This window comes from Lepidochelys olivacea (genome assembly GCF_965140295.1).
Source record: "Lepidochelys olivacea isolate rLepOli2 genome assembly, chromosome: 2".
Taxonomy (NCBI): Eukaryota; Metazoa; Chordata; order Testudines; family Cheloniidae; genus Lepidochelys; species Lepidochelys olivacea.
This window is the reverse complement of record NC_140412.1, coordinates 21943578-21960251: the sequence shown is the minus strand read 5'-3', so window position 1 is coordinate 21960251 and position 16674 is coordinate 21943578. Positions and strand designations below refer to the sequence as shown.

General features: G+C 42.2%; 1 protein-coding gene and 1 long non-coding RNA gene across 2 annotated transcripts in view; both read right to left on the bottom strand.

Annotated features, from left to right (window-relative positions):
* Positions 1–10006, bottom strand: part of LOC311516954 — a 48542-nt gene extending 38536 nt beyond the window's left edge. The window contains exon 1 of the long non-coding RNA XR_014710536.1: positions 9752–10006. This is a non-coding gene — a long non-coding RNA (uncharacterized lncRNA). The remainder of the gene's footprint in view (positions 1–9751) is intronic.
* A 372-nt stretch (positions 10007–10378) lies between these two features.
* TMEM65 (transmembrane protein 65) overlaps positions 10379–16674 on the bottom strand; it is a 47980-nt gene continuing 41684 nt past the window's right edge. Inside the window, exon 7 of the mRNA XM_084618160.1 lies at positions 10379–15333. Coding sequence (XP_084474286.1) covers positions 15238–15333 — 96 coding nt within the window. The 3' untranslated portion in view covers positions 10379–15237. The remainder of the gene's footprint in view (positions 15334–16674) is intronic.

The following is a 16674-nucleotide window of genomic DNA, read 5'->3' as shown; positions in this document are numbered from 1 at the left end:
CATAAGTTGCCATATTTCTATTTGCTGACCAAGCAGTATTTGGACTGATAATCTCATTCACCACTCCACTACACTGGTAACACTTGACTAACTCCTCTGAAATCAGATGTATCAGTATCATTCTGGAATAACAAGTGCAGTTGTGAGTCAGGTGCTAATAAATTGATTTCCCTCCTCTCTACTTTTTGGTAAGGTTAACAGATCATAAGCTCTGTGTGGAATTCGCACAAAGGTTAGTAAGAGCTGTCACAGTTCAGGGCAATTGCACCTGTATTTCCCCTCAGGGTGTGCCTGTTGCTAACTGGCAGAGTAATAGCGGGGCCTGCAAGACCTCCAGGCATTGCGTGTGGAGCCTGTGGCTGGTGGAGTTGGGGAGCTGACCCACAGCAAGCACTGACAGGGCTTCCTCACACGAGGCGCAAGAGATAGCGAGGTGCCTTCCAACCCCGAGTATCCAGAGCAAGTGTCACAATAAGCCTGAATATTAAAACGGTGGGAATGTATGATTCCCCTCCTCCCCACCAGGCACACCACTTCCTTTTGAGGGTTGATTGGCCTTGAATGTATTCTTTGACGAATAACACAACTCCAGTGCGAAGACAAGCATTTATATCAGCACAGCATGTGACCTGCCTCTCTCCCTCAGGGAATTTTGGATTGAAAGAGGGGTTACTTACTCGTAACTGCTGCTCTCCGAGAGTTGCCTCTGTGCAGTCACACTTTTGGGATTTGGGGTATAGAAAGCCATGTCTGCTGTGGTAGGGGTGATGAGGGGAGTGGTGCAGTAGCATTCTCTTGCTATGCGGTCATCAGCCATGTCTAGAAAAAGAGTACACCCGCCCCACACCCGAGTCACCCCCGTTCTCTCTCTCCAGCCTGCTGACCCCGACACACAAAGAATTCTGAGGCAGAGCAGAAGGTGGGTGGGTGGTGTGAATGCACAGCGGCAACTCTTGAACAGTTACAAGCAACCAGCCTCATTCTTGGAGGGCCTCTGGGCTTTTCCACTTATGGGGAATTAGTAAGCCACAGCCCGCGTTAGAGGATGGCGGGCAAGGAGTTTTAGGCACAAATGGACCCCCCCTTACCAAACCGAGCATCAGATCGCAATGCCAAGTCCAATGGACAGTGGTTAGTGAAAGTATGACCCAAACTCCATGTTGCTGCTTTGCAAATGTCTGCAAAAGGAATTGGCCTCAAACAAGCTACAGAGGCAGCTGTAGCCCCCACTGGAGTGCATCTTTAATCATACGGGTATTGATTTTCTCACCAAACAACATTTAATACACCTCCTAATCCATTCACAAAGTCGATTTACTAATAGGTTGTCCCTTACATCTTTCCCCACAGGTAGCAAATAATGTTACACTTTCTGAAGGGCTTAGTCCTGCCCAGATAATAACACAGGGACCTTTGCACATCTTAAAAAAAATAAATGGAACTCTCCTGGATGGGCATGAAGTCTGTGGAAGGACACATACTGTGACAGCAGAAAATCTGAGTCCATTTAAGGCAGAAATCTGGGGTGAAGTCTCAAACGACTTTGTCTAGACTATTAAAAATGCCATTTTGATAGCTAGGTGTTCTAAGGAAGCTTGAGAGAGGGGCTCATAGGTGGGCCCATCAATGTTGGAGACTCAGGAAGGGCCTCTAATAGCAGGAGAGGCATTAGTCATTCCCATAAGAAACCTAGAGATTGTGGAGTGGGAGAATAGAGGCTAGTCTCTCATCAATATCTGAGAGGCAGATACAGCTGCAAGAGGCACCTTTAGTGAAGCTACTGTCAAACCCTGTGATTTTAAATGCAAGAGATACTCTGAAACTGCAGAAACTCCCACCTGTGACAGAGATAACTCATTGTCCTTCACCAAACACCAAATTCTCATCCGTTTTAGTCTGCAACACTTCAAGGTAGAGATCTTCCTAGACTGTAACAGCACTGATTGAATTCTCTGTGAACACAAGCAATCCATGGAAATCAGCAGACTGTCCTCCTGGTAGCTAAGTGAAGTGTCTCAAATTCAACAAATTCTCCTTGCTGTTGAGAAAGGAGGTCTGGGCAAGGGAAAACTCAGAGAACCAGCAGTTCTCTGGTCAGCTGCAGAAGATCTGTGTACCGATACCGCTAAGGCCACATTTGTGCTAGGAGGATACTGTTTGTTCAGTCCTCCCTGATTTTCCTTATGACTCTGCGTATCAAAGGAATAGAGAGAAAGCACAAAGATGACTGCTTCAATCCAGCAGGAATGCATCTGATAGCAATTGGTTTCTGAGCCCTGGTCAATACAGATGACACTGAGAATTCTGAGTGGATATGAGCAGGTCAATTTGGGGTTGACCCCACCTGAAAACTAAACTACCACTGACCGGTTTAGGGATCATTTGTAAAATTTTCTGGTGTGTTGCCAGTTTCAGGGTTACCTGCACCTTTGACCCTGTGTCTGTCTTGTCAATTTAGATTTTAAGTTCTTCAGGCCAGGGCTGTCCACCTGTACACTGCCGAGCACAATAGCTCCCCATTTGTGGTTGGTCCTTTGGCACTACCGTAATAAACATGAATAATAATAAATTTAACTCACTACATCTGCACAGATCAGGACAAAACCAATTCATACATCTGCAAAAGATACTCTGTACAACAAAATAACAAATTCAGTCTACTTATGTTTCAAGATACAATTCATATGAAAGGCTTAAGGGTTAGTTAAATATATACTCAAGATCCTTTCTCACTGAACAACGCTTGTACTTTTCCATGGTGAAGTTCCGTAGGGTATTCCAAGATATGTAAACTTCATGCAAGAGGGGAAATAGGAAGTCTGTTTCTCTTCCTCCAGGGTACTGATGGATTTCTAAACATGGGCAATGGCAACTATACACTACAAGAACTGATGTGTCTTATAAACACATTATCACAATATGATTTTATTCCATATTTATGGTTGACATTTAAGCAGAATATTGCTAAAGGTAATTCTGCTGTGCTTTCTGGCATAAATTAACTGCCTGAGGGAACTGCAGAATACTATGTATGTATTGTCCCAATGACTAGGTATATTTTGGGATGACCTTTGTATTCTTTTGAAGACTCAGATTCTGGCAACTGCCAAAGGCTAGAATCCAAGCTGGATCAATCAGTGGTCTGATCCGGTAGGAGTAATGCTATGCAATGAATGTAAGTCTTGCTATCAACATAAAGGTGTGATCAAGAACTGGGACCATATAGATCATTGTTGCAACTAAGGTCCTGTAGTGGCACCAAATCTTGTATAAAGGGGGTCAAATAAGGTGTCTAAGACAAGGTTATGGTTTGCTTGTTATGACTATGCTATCTGTATGCATGTATCATTTTTGTATTTAAAGTTATAAGTATTGGCTCTATACAGTCTGTAGCTCAAACTTGTGCTATGCTTTTGGGTGACACCCCACACAAGTTGGTGTCAGCTCTGCCTACCCTGGTTGATGGCCCATTAAGGACCATCAGCTATACAATTGACCCATTGAGAGAAGGCAGATACAACTTGCGACTCAGCAAGGTATGTAGGGACCGGCCTATGGACAGAACTCTAAGGTTTTTCCATGCCATGTGATGGACAGCTTGTCTTTGGAACAAAGAAAGCAGATACCACATGGCAGGAGACTATAAAAGGCTGCTGCAGCTCCTCCATCTTGTCTTCAATCCGGCTTCTTACCTCTGGAGGGACTTTGCTACAAATGGAAGCTCTAAACAAAGGACTGATAACCACTGTTCCCTCTAAGCTGTGTGCGTGCACCCAGATCCAAAACACCGCGTGCACAAAAATTTGCACAGAAGCACAATTTGCACAGAAGAAATTTTTTGCACACACGGCCTGTCAAAAATTAGAGGGAACATTGCTGATGACCCATCCCAGCTGTGGATGTACTCCAGAGACTTGATTTGAACCTGCAGTTTATTCTATCACTGCTACAAGCCTGAACCAAGAACTTTGCCATTACTGTATGTAATTGATTCCATTTAACCAATTCTAGCTCTCATCTATATCTTTTTCCTTTTATGAATAAACCTTTAGAATTTTTATTCTAAAGGATTGGCAACAGCATGATTTGTGGGTAATTTGTATATTGACCTGGGTCTGGGGCTTGGTCCTTTGGGATTGAGAGAAGCTTTTTTCTTTTACTGGGGTATTGGTTTTCATAACCATCCATCCCCATAACGAGTGGCACTGGTGGGGATACTGGGAAACTGGAGTGCCTAGGGGAAATTGCTTGTGTGACTTGTGGTTAGGCAGTGGGGTAAAACTGAAGTCTTCTCTGTTTGGCTGGTTTGGTTTGCCTTGGTGTGCATAGAAACCCCAACCTTGGACTGTAACTGCCCTGCTTTAAGCAATTTGCCCTGAATTGACATTCTCAGTTGGGTCCCACCAGAACCAGCATCATTACAAAAGGCCTCACAGAAGTCATGCTCAAAAAGCTTAATTTTGTAACTAACAGCTTCTTGGCTAGAGACCATCTCGCTCACAGCGTGGAGATTGACACTGCTCAGCTAGATGCTTCTAAAAGTATTTTCTGGAATAAAAAACAAATCTAAGAATGGCAAACACGCTTTTTTGCCTTGGCTCCTTTTCTCATGTGCCCTTTATTCTCTTTAAAAGTCTAAAGTAGTTCAACAGGGTTGGCTACCGGCAGAGAACAAAAATGCTAACACCCACCCAGTATTGTAACCTAACTAGCAGAAGCAGCAACATCTGTACAAAATCGTTCATACCCCTCTATTAAGCCTGTCAAGAATGAGCGCTAAACAGCAGCAATGAGAAAGATTTCAAAGGAAAAAATATTCAGACATCCACTGAATACTGAAAACCAAGATTTCTTTTGAGGTGGAAGAATTTTAGAAAGTGTCTATAGTACAGAAGCAAAAATAAGAGATACGCCCATGGATATCAGTGCCTGCTACTGTAAAAATCATGGTAGATGCCATCCATGTAACTGAACTTCTATTAATTTGTGAAAGCCATTCATTCATTCTTATATGAACTTTATTGATTTTACTACTGGTGCCAGCGAAATGTGTGATTTTGCATATGCCAGAGACACTAATACATTTTAAATGAGACCATGTAATTTCCTCAATATATTTATTTTAGTCGCTTGTATTAAAATGAATGGCATCTGTGGCATTTGTTTCTGTGCTTCAATTACTGAGCGACAAGTAGTAAATCAAGTAAAGAGCCAAAATGATTAAAGCGGAGTTCCAAAGGCTTATTTAACTGAATGCTTATGTTTAAATGCAAGTTATCAGGCACAAAATTAGAGTGCAGCTGAACTTCTTGCCTATATATTTGTTAAAGTTTGGCTGACTTTACTTCCTAAAAATTTTCACATTTAGTACCCATTTAAATACCTCCGCATAGGAGAAAATGCCTTAACGTGAATGTACTGAACACACTCACCTGTAGTACCTCATATGAAAGGAACCAAGGTAATTGGTTATAACTTAAGTGCTCAGTTCCTGTATTGCTTATTTCAATGGGCATTTTGCATGAAAATTAATGGGCATTTCTCCCAAGGACTGGAGGACAGTCTAGTAAAGGAACACAAAAAAAGTTCACTGTAGCGAAAACATTATATAAAACTCAGTAGTTTAATCATAGACTCATAAGACCGGAAGGGACCTCACCTCGAAAGGTCATCTAGTCCAGTCCCCTACACTCATGGTAGGATTAAGTACTATCTAGACCATCCCTGACAGGTGTTTGTCTAACCTGCTCTTAAAAATCTCCAATGATGGAGATTCCACAACCTCCGTAGGCAATTTATTCCAGTGCTTAACTACCCTGACAGTTAGGAAGTTTTTCCTGAAGTCCAACCTAAACCTCTCTTTCTGCAATTTAAGCCCATTGCTTCTTGTCCTATCCTTAGTGGTTAAGGAGAACAAATTTTTCTCCCTCCTCCTTATAACAACTTATGTATTTGAAAACTGTTATGTCCCACCTCAGTCTTCTTTTGTGCAGACTAAACAAATCCACCTTTTTCAATCTTCCCTCAGAGGTCATGTTTTCTAGAGCTTTAATCATTTTTGTTGCTCTTCTCTGGACTTTTTGTCCAATTTGTCCACATCTTTCCTGAAATATGATGCCCAGGACACAATACTCCAGTTGAGGCCTAATCAGCGTGAAAGAGAGCAGAATTACTTCTTGTGTCTTGCTTACAACACTTCTGCTGATACATCCCAGAATGATGTTTGCTTTTTCTGCAAGTGTTACATTGTTGACAAAGATTTAGCCTGTGTTTCACTATGAACCCCAGATCCCTTTCCGCAGTACTCCTTCCTAGGCAGTCACTTCCCATTTTGTACGTGTGCAACTGATTGTTCCTTCCTAAGTGGAGTACTTTGCATTTGTCCGTATTGAATTTCATCCTGTTTACTTCAGACCATTTCTCCAGTTTGTCCAGAACATTTTGAATTTTAATCCTATCCTCTAAAGCACTTGCAACCCCTCCCAGCTTGGTATTATCCACCAACTTTTCAAGTGTACTCTCTAAGCCATTATCTAAATCATTGATGAAGATACTGAACAGAACCAGACCCAGAAATGATCCCTGAGGGACCCCACTCGACATTCCCTTCCAGCTTGACTATAAACCGCTGATAATTACTCTCTGGGAATGGTTTTCCAACCAGTTATGCACCCACATTCTAGTACTCCATCTAGGTTGTATTTCACTAGTTAGTTTGTGAGGTCATGCGAGATAGTATCAAAAGCCTTACTAAAGTCGAGATATACCACATCTACTGCTTCCTCCCATCCACAAGATTTGTTACCCAGTTAAAGAAAGCTATTAGGCTGGTTTGACATGGATTTGTTCTTGACAAATCCATACAATTACTTATCACCTTATCCTCTAGTGTTTGCAAATCAATTGCTTAATTATTTGTTCCATTATCTTTCCAGGTACTGAAGTTAAGATGACTGATCTGTAATTCCCCAGGTTGTCCTAATTTTATAGATGGGCACTATATTTGCCCTTTTTCAGTCCTCTGGAATCTCCAGTCTTCCATGACTTTTGAAGATAATCACTAATGTCTCAGATATCTCCTCAGTCAGCTCCTTGAGCATTCTAGGATGCATTTCATCAGGCCTTGGTGACTTGAAGACATCTAACTTGTCTAAGTAATTTATAACTTGTTCTTTCCCCATTTTAGCCTCTAAGCCCACCTCGTATTCACTGGCATTCATGATGTTAGATGTCCAATCGCTACTAAACTTTTTGATGAAAAATAAAAAAAGCCATTTAACATTTTTGCCATTTCCACATTTTCTGTTATTGCTTCCCCCACACACACCCCTTCACTGAGCAACAGGCCTATTTTGTCTAATCTAATAGAACACAATTTGGGCTGTTTGAACACGAATATTCATGTAAAAGTATATGAGAAGAAAAGGAGTCCAGGAGAGCTGGCTGTATTTTAAAGAAACCTTATTGAGGGCGCAGGAACAAACCATCCTGATGTGAAAAAAGAGTAGCAAATATGGCAGGTGACCAGCTTGGTTTAACAGAGAAATCTTTGGTGAGCTTAAATACAAGGAAGTTTACGAATGGAAACTTGGACAGATGACTAGGGAGGAGTATAAAAATATTGCCTGAGCATGCAACAAGGTAGTCAGGGAAAGTGTGGGACCCTTACTGAATGGGGGAGGCAACCTAGTGACAGATGATACGGATAAAGCTGAAGTACTCAATGCTTTTTTTGCCTTGGTCTTCACAGACAGCTCCCAGACTGTTGCAATGGGCAGCACAGTATGGGGAGGAACCCTCAGTGGTGAAAGAACAGGTTAAGGACTATTTAGAAAAGCTGGACATGCACAAGTCCACAGGTCCGGATCTAATGCATCCAAGGGTGCTGAGGGAGTTGGCTGATGTGATTGCAGAGCCACTGGCCATTATCTTTGAAAACTCATGGTGATCAGGGGAGATCCCGGATGATTGGAAAAAGGCAAATAGAGTGCCCATCTTTAAAAAAGGGAAGGAGAATCCAGGGAACTACAGACTGGTAAGCCTCACCTTAGTCCCTGGAAAAAATCATGAAGCAGGTCCTCAAGGAAACCATTTTGAAGCACTTAGAGGAGAGGAAGGTGATCAGGAACAGTCAACATGGATTCACCAAGGTCAAGTCATGTCTGACCAACCTGATTGCCTTCTATGATGAGATAACTGGCTCTGTGGATATGGGGAAAGCGGTGGACGTGATATATCTTGACTTCAGCAAAGATTTTGATAACAGTTTCCCACAGTATTCTTGCCAGGAAGTTAAAAAAAGTATGGCTTGGGTGAATGGACTATAAGGTGGATAGAAAGCTGGCTAGATTGTCAGGCTCAGTGAGTAGTGATCAATGGCTCAATGTCTAGTTGGCAGCTGGTATCAAGCGGAGTGCCCCAGGGGTCAGTCCTGGGGCCAGTTTTGTTCAACATCTTCATTAATGATCTGGATGATGGGATGGATTGCACCCTTGGCAAGTTTGTGAATGATACTAAACTGGGGGGGGGGGGGAGAAGGTAGATACACTGGAGGGTAGGGATAGGATACCGAGGGACCTAGACAAATTAGAGGATTGGGCCAAAAGAAATCTGATGAGGTTCAACAAGGACAAGTGCAGAGTCCTGCACTTAGGACGGAAGAATCCCATGCACTGCTACAGACTGGGGACTGACTGGCTAAGCAGCAGTTCTGCAGAAAACGACCTGGGGATTACAGTGGACGAGAAGTTGGATATGAGTCAACAGTGTGCCCTTGTTGCCAAGAAGAGTAATGGCATATTGGGCTGGTGATTATTACCCTCTATTTGGCACTGGTGAGGCCACATCTGGAGTATTGTGTGCAGTTTTAGTCCCCCCACTACAAGGGATATGGACAAATTGGAGAGAGTCCAGCAGAGGGCAACAAAAATGATTAGGGGGCTGGGGCACATGACTTACAAGGAGAGGCTGAGGGAACTGGGGTTATTTCGTCTGCAGAAGAGAAGAATGAGGGGCAATTTGATAGCAGCCTTCAATTACCTGAAGGGGGGTTCCAAAGAGGATGGAGCTAGGCTGTTCTCAGTGGTGGCAGATGACAGAACAAGGAGCAATGGTCTCAAGTTGCAGTAGGGGAGGTCTAGGTTGGATATTAGGAAAAACTATTTCACTAGGAGGGTGGCGAAGCACTGGAGTGGGTTACCTAGCGAGGTGGCGGAATCTCCATCTTTAGAGGTTTTTAAGGCCTGGCTTGACAAAGCCCTGGCTGGAATGATTTAATTGGGGTTAGTCCTGCTTTGAGCAGGGGATTGGATTAGATGGCCTCCTGAGGTCTCTTCGACCCTAATCTTTTATGATTCAATGAATGAGAAATATACAAAGATAAGTTTTGATGATCATGTGTCACGGTTACAGGGTGAGCTGCGCTTTTAGAGCCCTTTCAGTCCCTCTTAAGTGCTCTCCTCACATGACAGGCCTGGCTTCCAGCACTTCATTCTGGGTGGAACCATGCAGTCTTACCACTCAGATTGACCTCTGGGCTGCAGCCCCATTTATCAGCTACGTTAACCTGAGGGGCACCAACTGGGGTTGGCACATGTAAGCCCTCTTCCTCCAGGAGCCTGTGATGGAATAAGTTCGTAGTGACACTGAAACAGCTTCTTCAAAACAAAGTAATATTTATCTGCCAAAGGGAACTCAGCATTTAGGAAAAGCAGTTAAAGCAAAAAAGTGTCCTATATGTATTCTGACTTACCGATGCACAGCCTTTCTATGCACAGCTGAGGTAGGTCCAGCTTATTCCTGACCTCCCTTCTGAGCGTTAGTTCGCATCTTCACAGACCCTCTCTGTCTCAGTCTATCAGTGTGTCAGCCTCAGTCTGCTGACAATCCTCTCTCCCCATCTCTTTCAGCAGGGCAAATCCTTTAATTGACCGAGTCTTTTGATCTCTCTCTCTCTGTCTCTCATCAGCCTTGACAAAGCAGCTATGTAACTTTGTCGGCACCAGATAAGTTGTTTCTTTACAGCTAATAACCTGGCTGAGACATTCCTTATCTAGGTGATTATTTTCCTTTTCCCGCTTGGTTCCTCTAACAACCCCTTTTGATCTTACCCTATACCAAGTAACTCATCATAAACACACCGAGGTACGCACAATATTAATAAAAAATAAGATATTTCTCAGTTTGGCAGACACCATACTATCAAATGCATGGTTTTTGCTGGTTATTTCTAAAAACTTGTCCCTGAATCTATCATGGGCAATGGAAGCAAAAGGAATTGCTCAAACTACAGTAATCACTTGAATCATTTGTTAAAAACACACTGATAATGAAATTTAAAAGTTACAATGAAAGACATACCATTTCAGAATATAAACAATTTCACGTCTACCAAGTTTTTAATGTTAAAGGCCCATTTTACATACAGTACAAAACTGATAGAAATAAATAGGGTAAGAACAAAGTCTCTTAAAAAAACTTGTACGGACAACATGGTAGTTCTTCTGTTATATGCTTGGTCTTTTCAAATCTGTGTTTTTAAGAACAGAGCCAGAGTTCTCAGAATTGCCCTTGTTCATTTACTAAAAACACATGCTGAGAGATTCACAATACTGAATATGCACAAATCCCTCATTCTGAATCAGGCAGATACCCTATTTTCTCACTACTGAGGTACATGGGTTAATCTTGTAGCCTTGCTGAGCCATCCCACATACAGGGGGACATCTAGCCCCACTGAAAACTGTGAGAACTTCCCCACTGGTGACAAAGGTGGCAGGATTTCACCCACAGTATTCACTATTCCTTTCCCAAATCCTGGGAGACCTAGGGAGTCACCTTCATGATCTCCCTGTCCACGGCTGGTCTGAGACACCCAAGACTATTTCCAACCACGTGCTGCCTGCCCATTATACTTTTTCATGGCCAGCTCAATAGTTTTAAAACAAAATCACATTCACTTCTTTGAAGATCTTTTAGTTCATCTTTTCTTGTTAAAAACACTGGTTGCAGAACAATAGTTTACCATACAGTATCAACAAAATGCACTCAATGTACATGCACAAGGTAATAAACAATAGTACATGGAGTTAATATTGTCATTTTTAAATGAGCACTACTACAACAGCTGAATTTAGCTATGTATTTGTTCTTGTAAGCTCTCAAAATAATGAGAATGAAGTTAGTGTTCCAATTTTAAATCGGTTAGTGAAGTACAGAAGCTTGAGTATTGCCTAAAAATGTCAATGCCAATATTGTAACGGGAAACACTGCTGAAACTATTCTGTGCAAAATACTATACATTAGAGTATGGTACTTATCTTCAGCAACATGTTACACTTTGATGAGTATTAGATGGCCCCCATAAATTGATGAATTATGTCATGTCCATAGCAAAATAACTGTGAATACAGTTAGATTGCTATCCAAAATGCGTTTTATGTGTTCTCCATCTTAAAAAAAATATTAAAGGGACTAATTATAGCTTTGTAAAGAAAAAAACAGGAAAGAACAGTTGTCAAAAGAAGAAAAACTTTTTGCAAACTGAATACATATGCAGAGGAAGAAAATCAAAGTGTCCTTTCCAGGCAAGACAACTACCTGGATGATCAATTTTAAAGCATCCAAGTGCCTCATAAAACACAAAAACTTATACTGGAAAGAAGATTATACTATGCTACAAGGGACATTTGAACTGATATTACATATTAAGGGGATATCAACCGAAAGTTTATGAAAAGTCATCTTTTTGTGCAAAGTGCAATTTTGAGACACTGCTTTATCAGTACTATCTCAAAGCTTATTAACAAGTTGATAGTATTTCTTTGCTCCTTCTTCATCTATTAGGATTAAAGGGCTGGTACTGCTGTGGCAGGGCCTCTGGAAGTGGTCAAGAGGGAGATCAGATTTACCACCCAGGAGGCGAGCTGCTAATCAAACATGTTAAACAAATAAGGGCTGTAATAATAAAGTCTTTCCAACAGCAAACAAAACACTTAGTTTCATGGGATGTAATGTAATTGTTACTATCTTCTTAGATTAGAAAAACTCATCTAAGAATGCAGAGCTGCCAAAATAAAGTGTTCTAGCTCTACCCTGCTTTTGGTATCTTCTTCCATATTGTACATAGAGAGGATCCTCTCCTTTGTAGGCAACTATAAGGAATTTATAATTATAGTACAGATGGGTCATATACTGAAATATTAAAAATATTTAATATGGTAATTGCAACTTAACTCATCACTCACCACATAAACATAAAAGATTATACAGGGCTGCAAATAAGTAAAATTAATAAGGCAAAAAAGGAAAAAACCCACAAATCTGCTTTTCCAATAAATGCCATCACAGCAAAGTAACAAACAAAGGTCTAGTTTTAACTGTGAATTATATTCGGCAAATCAGATCCACTAATCCAGACTGATTCCCTCCCCCCCCCCCGCCTCGAATTTGACTAATCAGAGAAACCACCTGTTTAAGCATTTTTGGCATGTGCACTCATTCATCTTAAGATAGCTTTCAACAGAAAAACTCAATATGATGGTCTTTCTCAGTCTCTAAATTAGGAAACCATGCCTGCAAACATTTGCAAATAAAAAACCCTGTAGATTTTAATTTAGCTATAGTTGTATGAACATGCATAAAGATGCATAAATTCAGATACATTTGTCCATTTGTTCTACTCATGCCCACTTCATACATTCATTCCATACATCTCATCTAGCATTCATCTCACACCCACTTTCACTCCATCCCATCTTTCTACCCAACGTCGTTACTCATATACTACCCAGACAACTCATTCCTCCACCAACCCCCCCCTTCATTCCACTCATTCTGCATATACACACAGTTCTATGCATGCAGCCCCACACCCACCAACTGTACCTGCTCACTTCACACACCCATGCATGTTCCACCCACCTGTGCTGAACACCTCACCCACCCATTACACACACAAAAACACACCCCTGCACCTCATACCCAATTCAATCCATGCAGTCATCCCATCACCCACAAATCCCTCCACTAAGCCAGCTCCCACATTACAAAAGAGGAGGGAAAGCATACCATAGGCTTCACCATTTACAGACAGAGCCCAGGGCAAGGATGGGAATCCCAGGCGTGGAAGTTCCATCCTTCCCGATAAACATCCCAGGCCTATGATTCCCTATTCTTTTCCTCTCTCCCCATTTCACCCCGCGATGGCTTCCCACACCTATGTGCTTTTGGGAGGGACCAGCTACCCACTATCTCCAGTGTTTGGGGGACTGTCAAGTGGGGGACACTGCCTAATCCATACCCTGGCTCTGCAGGCATTAAACTCTGCTGGCTCCAGCCCTGGCTGCTGAAGACAGTTCCACCCCCATGGGAGGAGTTTGCCAGCAACAGGGGGTTTCCCATCGGATGGGTATGAAAACCCCAACTACTGAGTAGAGCTACTCCTGGCTAGTATGATTGAAGTCAGCAGAGCTCAGTGCCTGGGAGGCAATGTCCCTGCCTCTAAAGGCCATGGGGCTCTGGGATTTGGGAGGCAGAGGGTTCCCTGTTCTCAGCTCCCGAAAGACTAGAGATGGGGAGTCAGCCAGGTACCACATGAAGACCTATGGAGGGGAGGGGCAGGCCATCAGGGCCTGTCCCAGAAGACTCCTAAGGTAAGGGGGGAGCTGGGGCCAGGGTGGGTAGGTTGATGCTAGAGACTCATGGGAGGGCAAATGCACATAGGCAGATGCGGGAGGTCAAGGGGAACTGCAGAGCTGGCAGAAAGCAGCAGCTCCCCAGCCAGTTCTAAGACCGAAGAGCTGAGCACTCCACCAGCCCTCAAGCCTTTGCTTACCCAGCTAATAGATAGTGGAGCAGAGATCTCGTGTGCTCCACAGACTAAAGACCAGACTGTCCATCAGCTTGTGTAGCAGCTCCAGTTGGCTTTTGTTCCCCAGGACACAGATGAATAGGAAAGAACAACCAAACAGAGGCTATTTCCCCATATATTAGAGGTTTTCCCCACAAATCCATATCATGGTTTGAAAATCTGTGGTCTACAGGGAAACCTGTAGAACTGGCAGGTCTGGAAAGTGTCCAGAGTTGCCACACTGGAATCCGATTTAATTTGACTGAAACAGATCTTCAAGTCATATCTTTCTTGGACAGAACACAGCACGGGTTCATACCCTTTGCACGAAGCATTCAACCTCATTTTTTGTCCTGTGCACTCATCTGGAAAAGACTTCCTGTATGTATCACCACCTCAAACAGAACTTTCCTTTTCCAGTTTCATCTCAAGACATCCCTCCCTTGTCTACAGCTCTTCTCAGCCTATCTGCTATGCTGTACAAAACACAGTTATTATTTTGATCCAGTTACCAGGAGCACATAATTACTCCATTAGGGGCTCAGCTGGAATTCCTGGAGTTTGGTGAAAATCCAGGAAGAGAGGAAAGTTATGCTTACTGCAAGTAGGTGCTGTAACATATTTGAGTGGGTGGTTAGATGAAAGAAAGGATACTCCACACACTAACTTTAAACTTGATTCTCAAAATACTGCTTCGGGGGGAAAAAAATTGGGTGACTGTGTATAAACTCTGAAGGATGAGCCTGGTAACAAGGCACCACTATAAACACTTACCTTGTCAAGAAGTGATGGCATGTAATGGATGGCTTGTAAGCCACATTAGCTAGAATTGTGAAGGAGTGCAAACCAAACAGTGGGGGGTTGCTGAAACAGGCCTATCCTGAGGAAATGTGAAATGGTGGCTCAAAGGAAAAAAATAACTGCAAAAGTGCTTAATAACATCATTCCAAATCACCTGCCAACTGGCCCCACTGATAGTCTGGATTGGAGGACCTGATGAGACCATAAAGGATCCTTTTTGGCATGCATTTACAAGTTAGGCAGCAGCTGTGGAAACCCAAAACCTACACAGTACATCCAGAGCAGGCAAGTAAGTAATAATCCTGTTACCGGATGAAGGTGAGAGGGAATCAGTAAACGTCAGTTGCTACTATAAGTGAGAACATTTCAACAACTTACTTTAAATAAAAAGCTAAATGGTATCTTATAAAAAGATGTACTGAATAAGACAAAGCCACAATAAATTAGTGTATCCATAAAACAACATGCTGAATGTTTTGTTCCCAGGTCTATACATTGTTACTGTCAGTTAATTCCTAAATATTCTGACAGCATAATTGAATAATTGAGGTACATTAGTTTACATTTTTATTTGTATTGTAAAAACGTTAATTTTTCTCTTCCAGTTTTTTTTCTTCATCTCCAAAGAAGAACAAAGGAAACATTCCTAAAAGGCAGCCAATGGTCACTCCAATAGCTTTACCCTAAGGAAAAAAATGGAGAGAAATTACCAGGGTTTTCACAGTCCAGTTGCTACACATTTGCACAGTGGTAGCACCCCCAATCAGGAAATAGGTCCTATTATGCTAGCCACTGCAATAGCACATAATTAGAAACTAACCCTGTTCTGAAGTGCTTACAATATAGGAAGACAAAAAAAAAAAAAAGATATAAATGTGCAAGGACAGCAATCAGGGTAACATGTCAAATTAATTCAGTGGGTTGGGTTTTTTTGCCCCAAGTCAGGGAACATACAAAGAGTGGTGGAGAGGAATATATATGCAGGTGGACAAGGCTGACAGTGGCAAGGCACAAGGAGTGGGATACACACCATAATAAAAGAAGAGTGTGTGAATAAGTGGGGGTGGGAGGGAGCGCAGAACTGTGAAGGGTCTTGAAAGAGAGCCCAAGAACTTGAATTTCTTGTAATGGAGACGATGACAACTGTGGAGGGATTCAAAAAAGGAGTGACATGGTCATAATGACAGGCAAGGAAGATACCTTAGCAGCTGCACTTTAATGGAATGGGAGGCAGTGAAGGAGGTGTCAGGGAGGCCAGGGAAGAGGAGATTATTGTAATCAAAATGGGAGATGAGGACCTGTAAGATTTTGCTGCATGTACACAAAGAAATAGGTCAGATTTCACAAACGTTATGGAAGAAGAACCCACACTGGAATTTGGGCCCACATGTCTAGGTCAAAGGAGAAGAAGTAGTCAAAGGTGATGTGCAGGTTAGATCTCGGAGCAAAAAAAATATGGTAATATTGTGAAGTGACAAGTAAGGGTTGAGTGGGAAGGTTTTGGGAAGAAAAATAGTGAGTTCAATTTTGGCCATGTTAGGTTTAAGCTGCTAAGACATCCAGAAGACGTTGTCAAAGAGAGATGCTGTAAAGCCAAATTGGATAGAGGGAGACAGCAGAAAGACAGATTTGAGAGTCATTGGGATGAGAATGGAAGCCGAATCTATGTGAATGAATGAGATCTTACAAAAAGATGTACAGGAAGAGTAGCAGAGTAGCTCTACAGTTAACTTTGTTTAAAGTTCCAGGAGTCGGACTCTCAAAATTTTAACATTTGGGATTAACAATTAGCATAGGAAAACCCTAAATGCTACAGGCTGACGAATGTGCCATTGAAAACATTTAGTACCTGTACATAAGGCTAGAGGATTCATTGCTTCTTTTGCTGCTGGTGATGTTACATCAGGACATACAACACACAGCTCTCCATAATGACTTTTCCAAGATAAATGCTGCAATTTTTTTTACCCTAATTTCCACCAAGGTAAACTATTCCCACATTGCTTTTTCAACTTTTGCTTGGA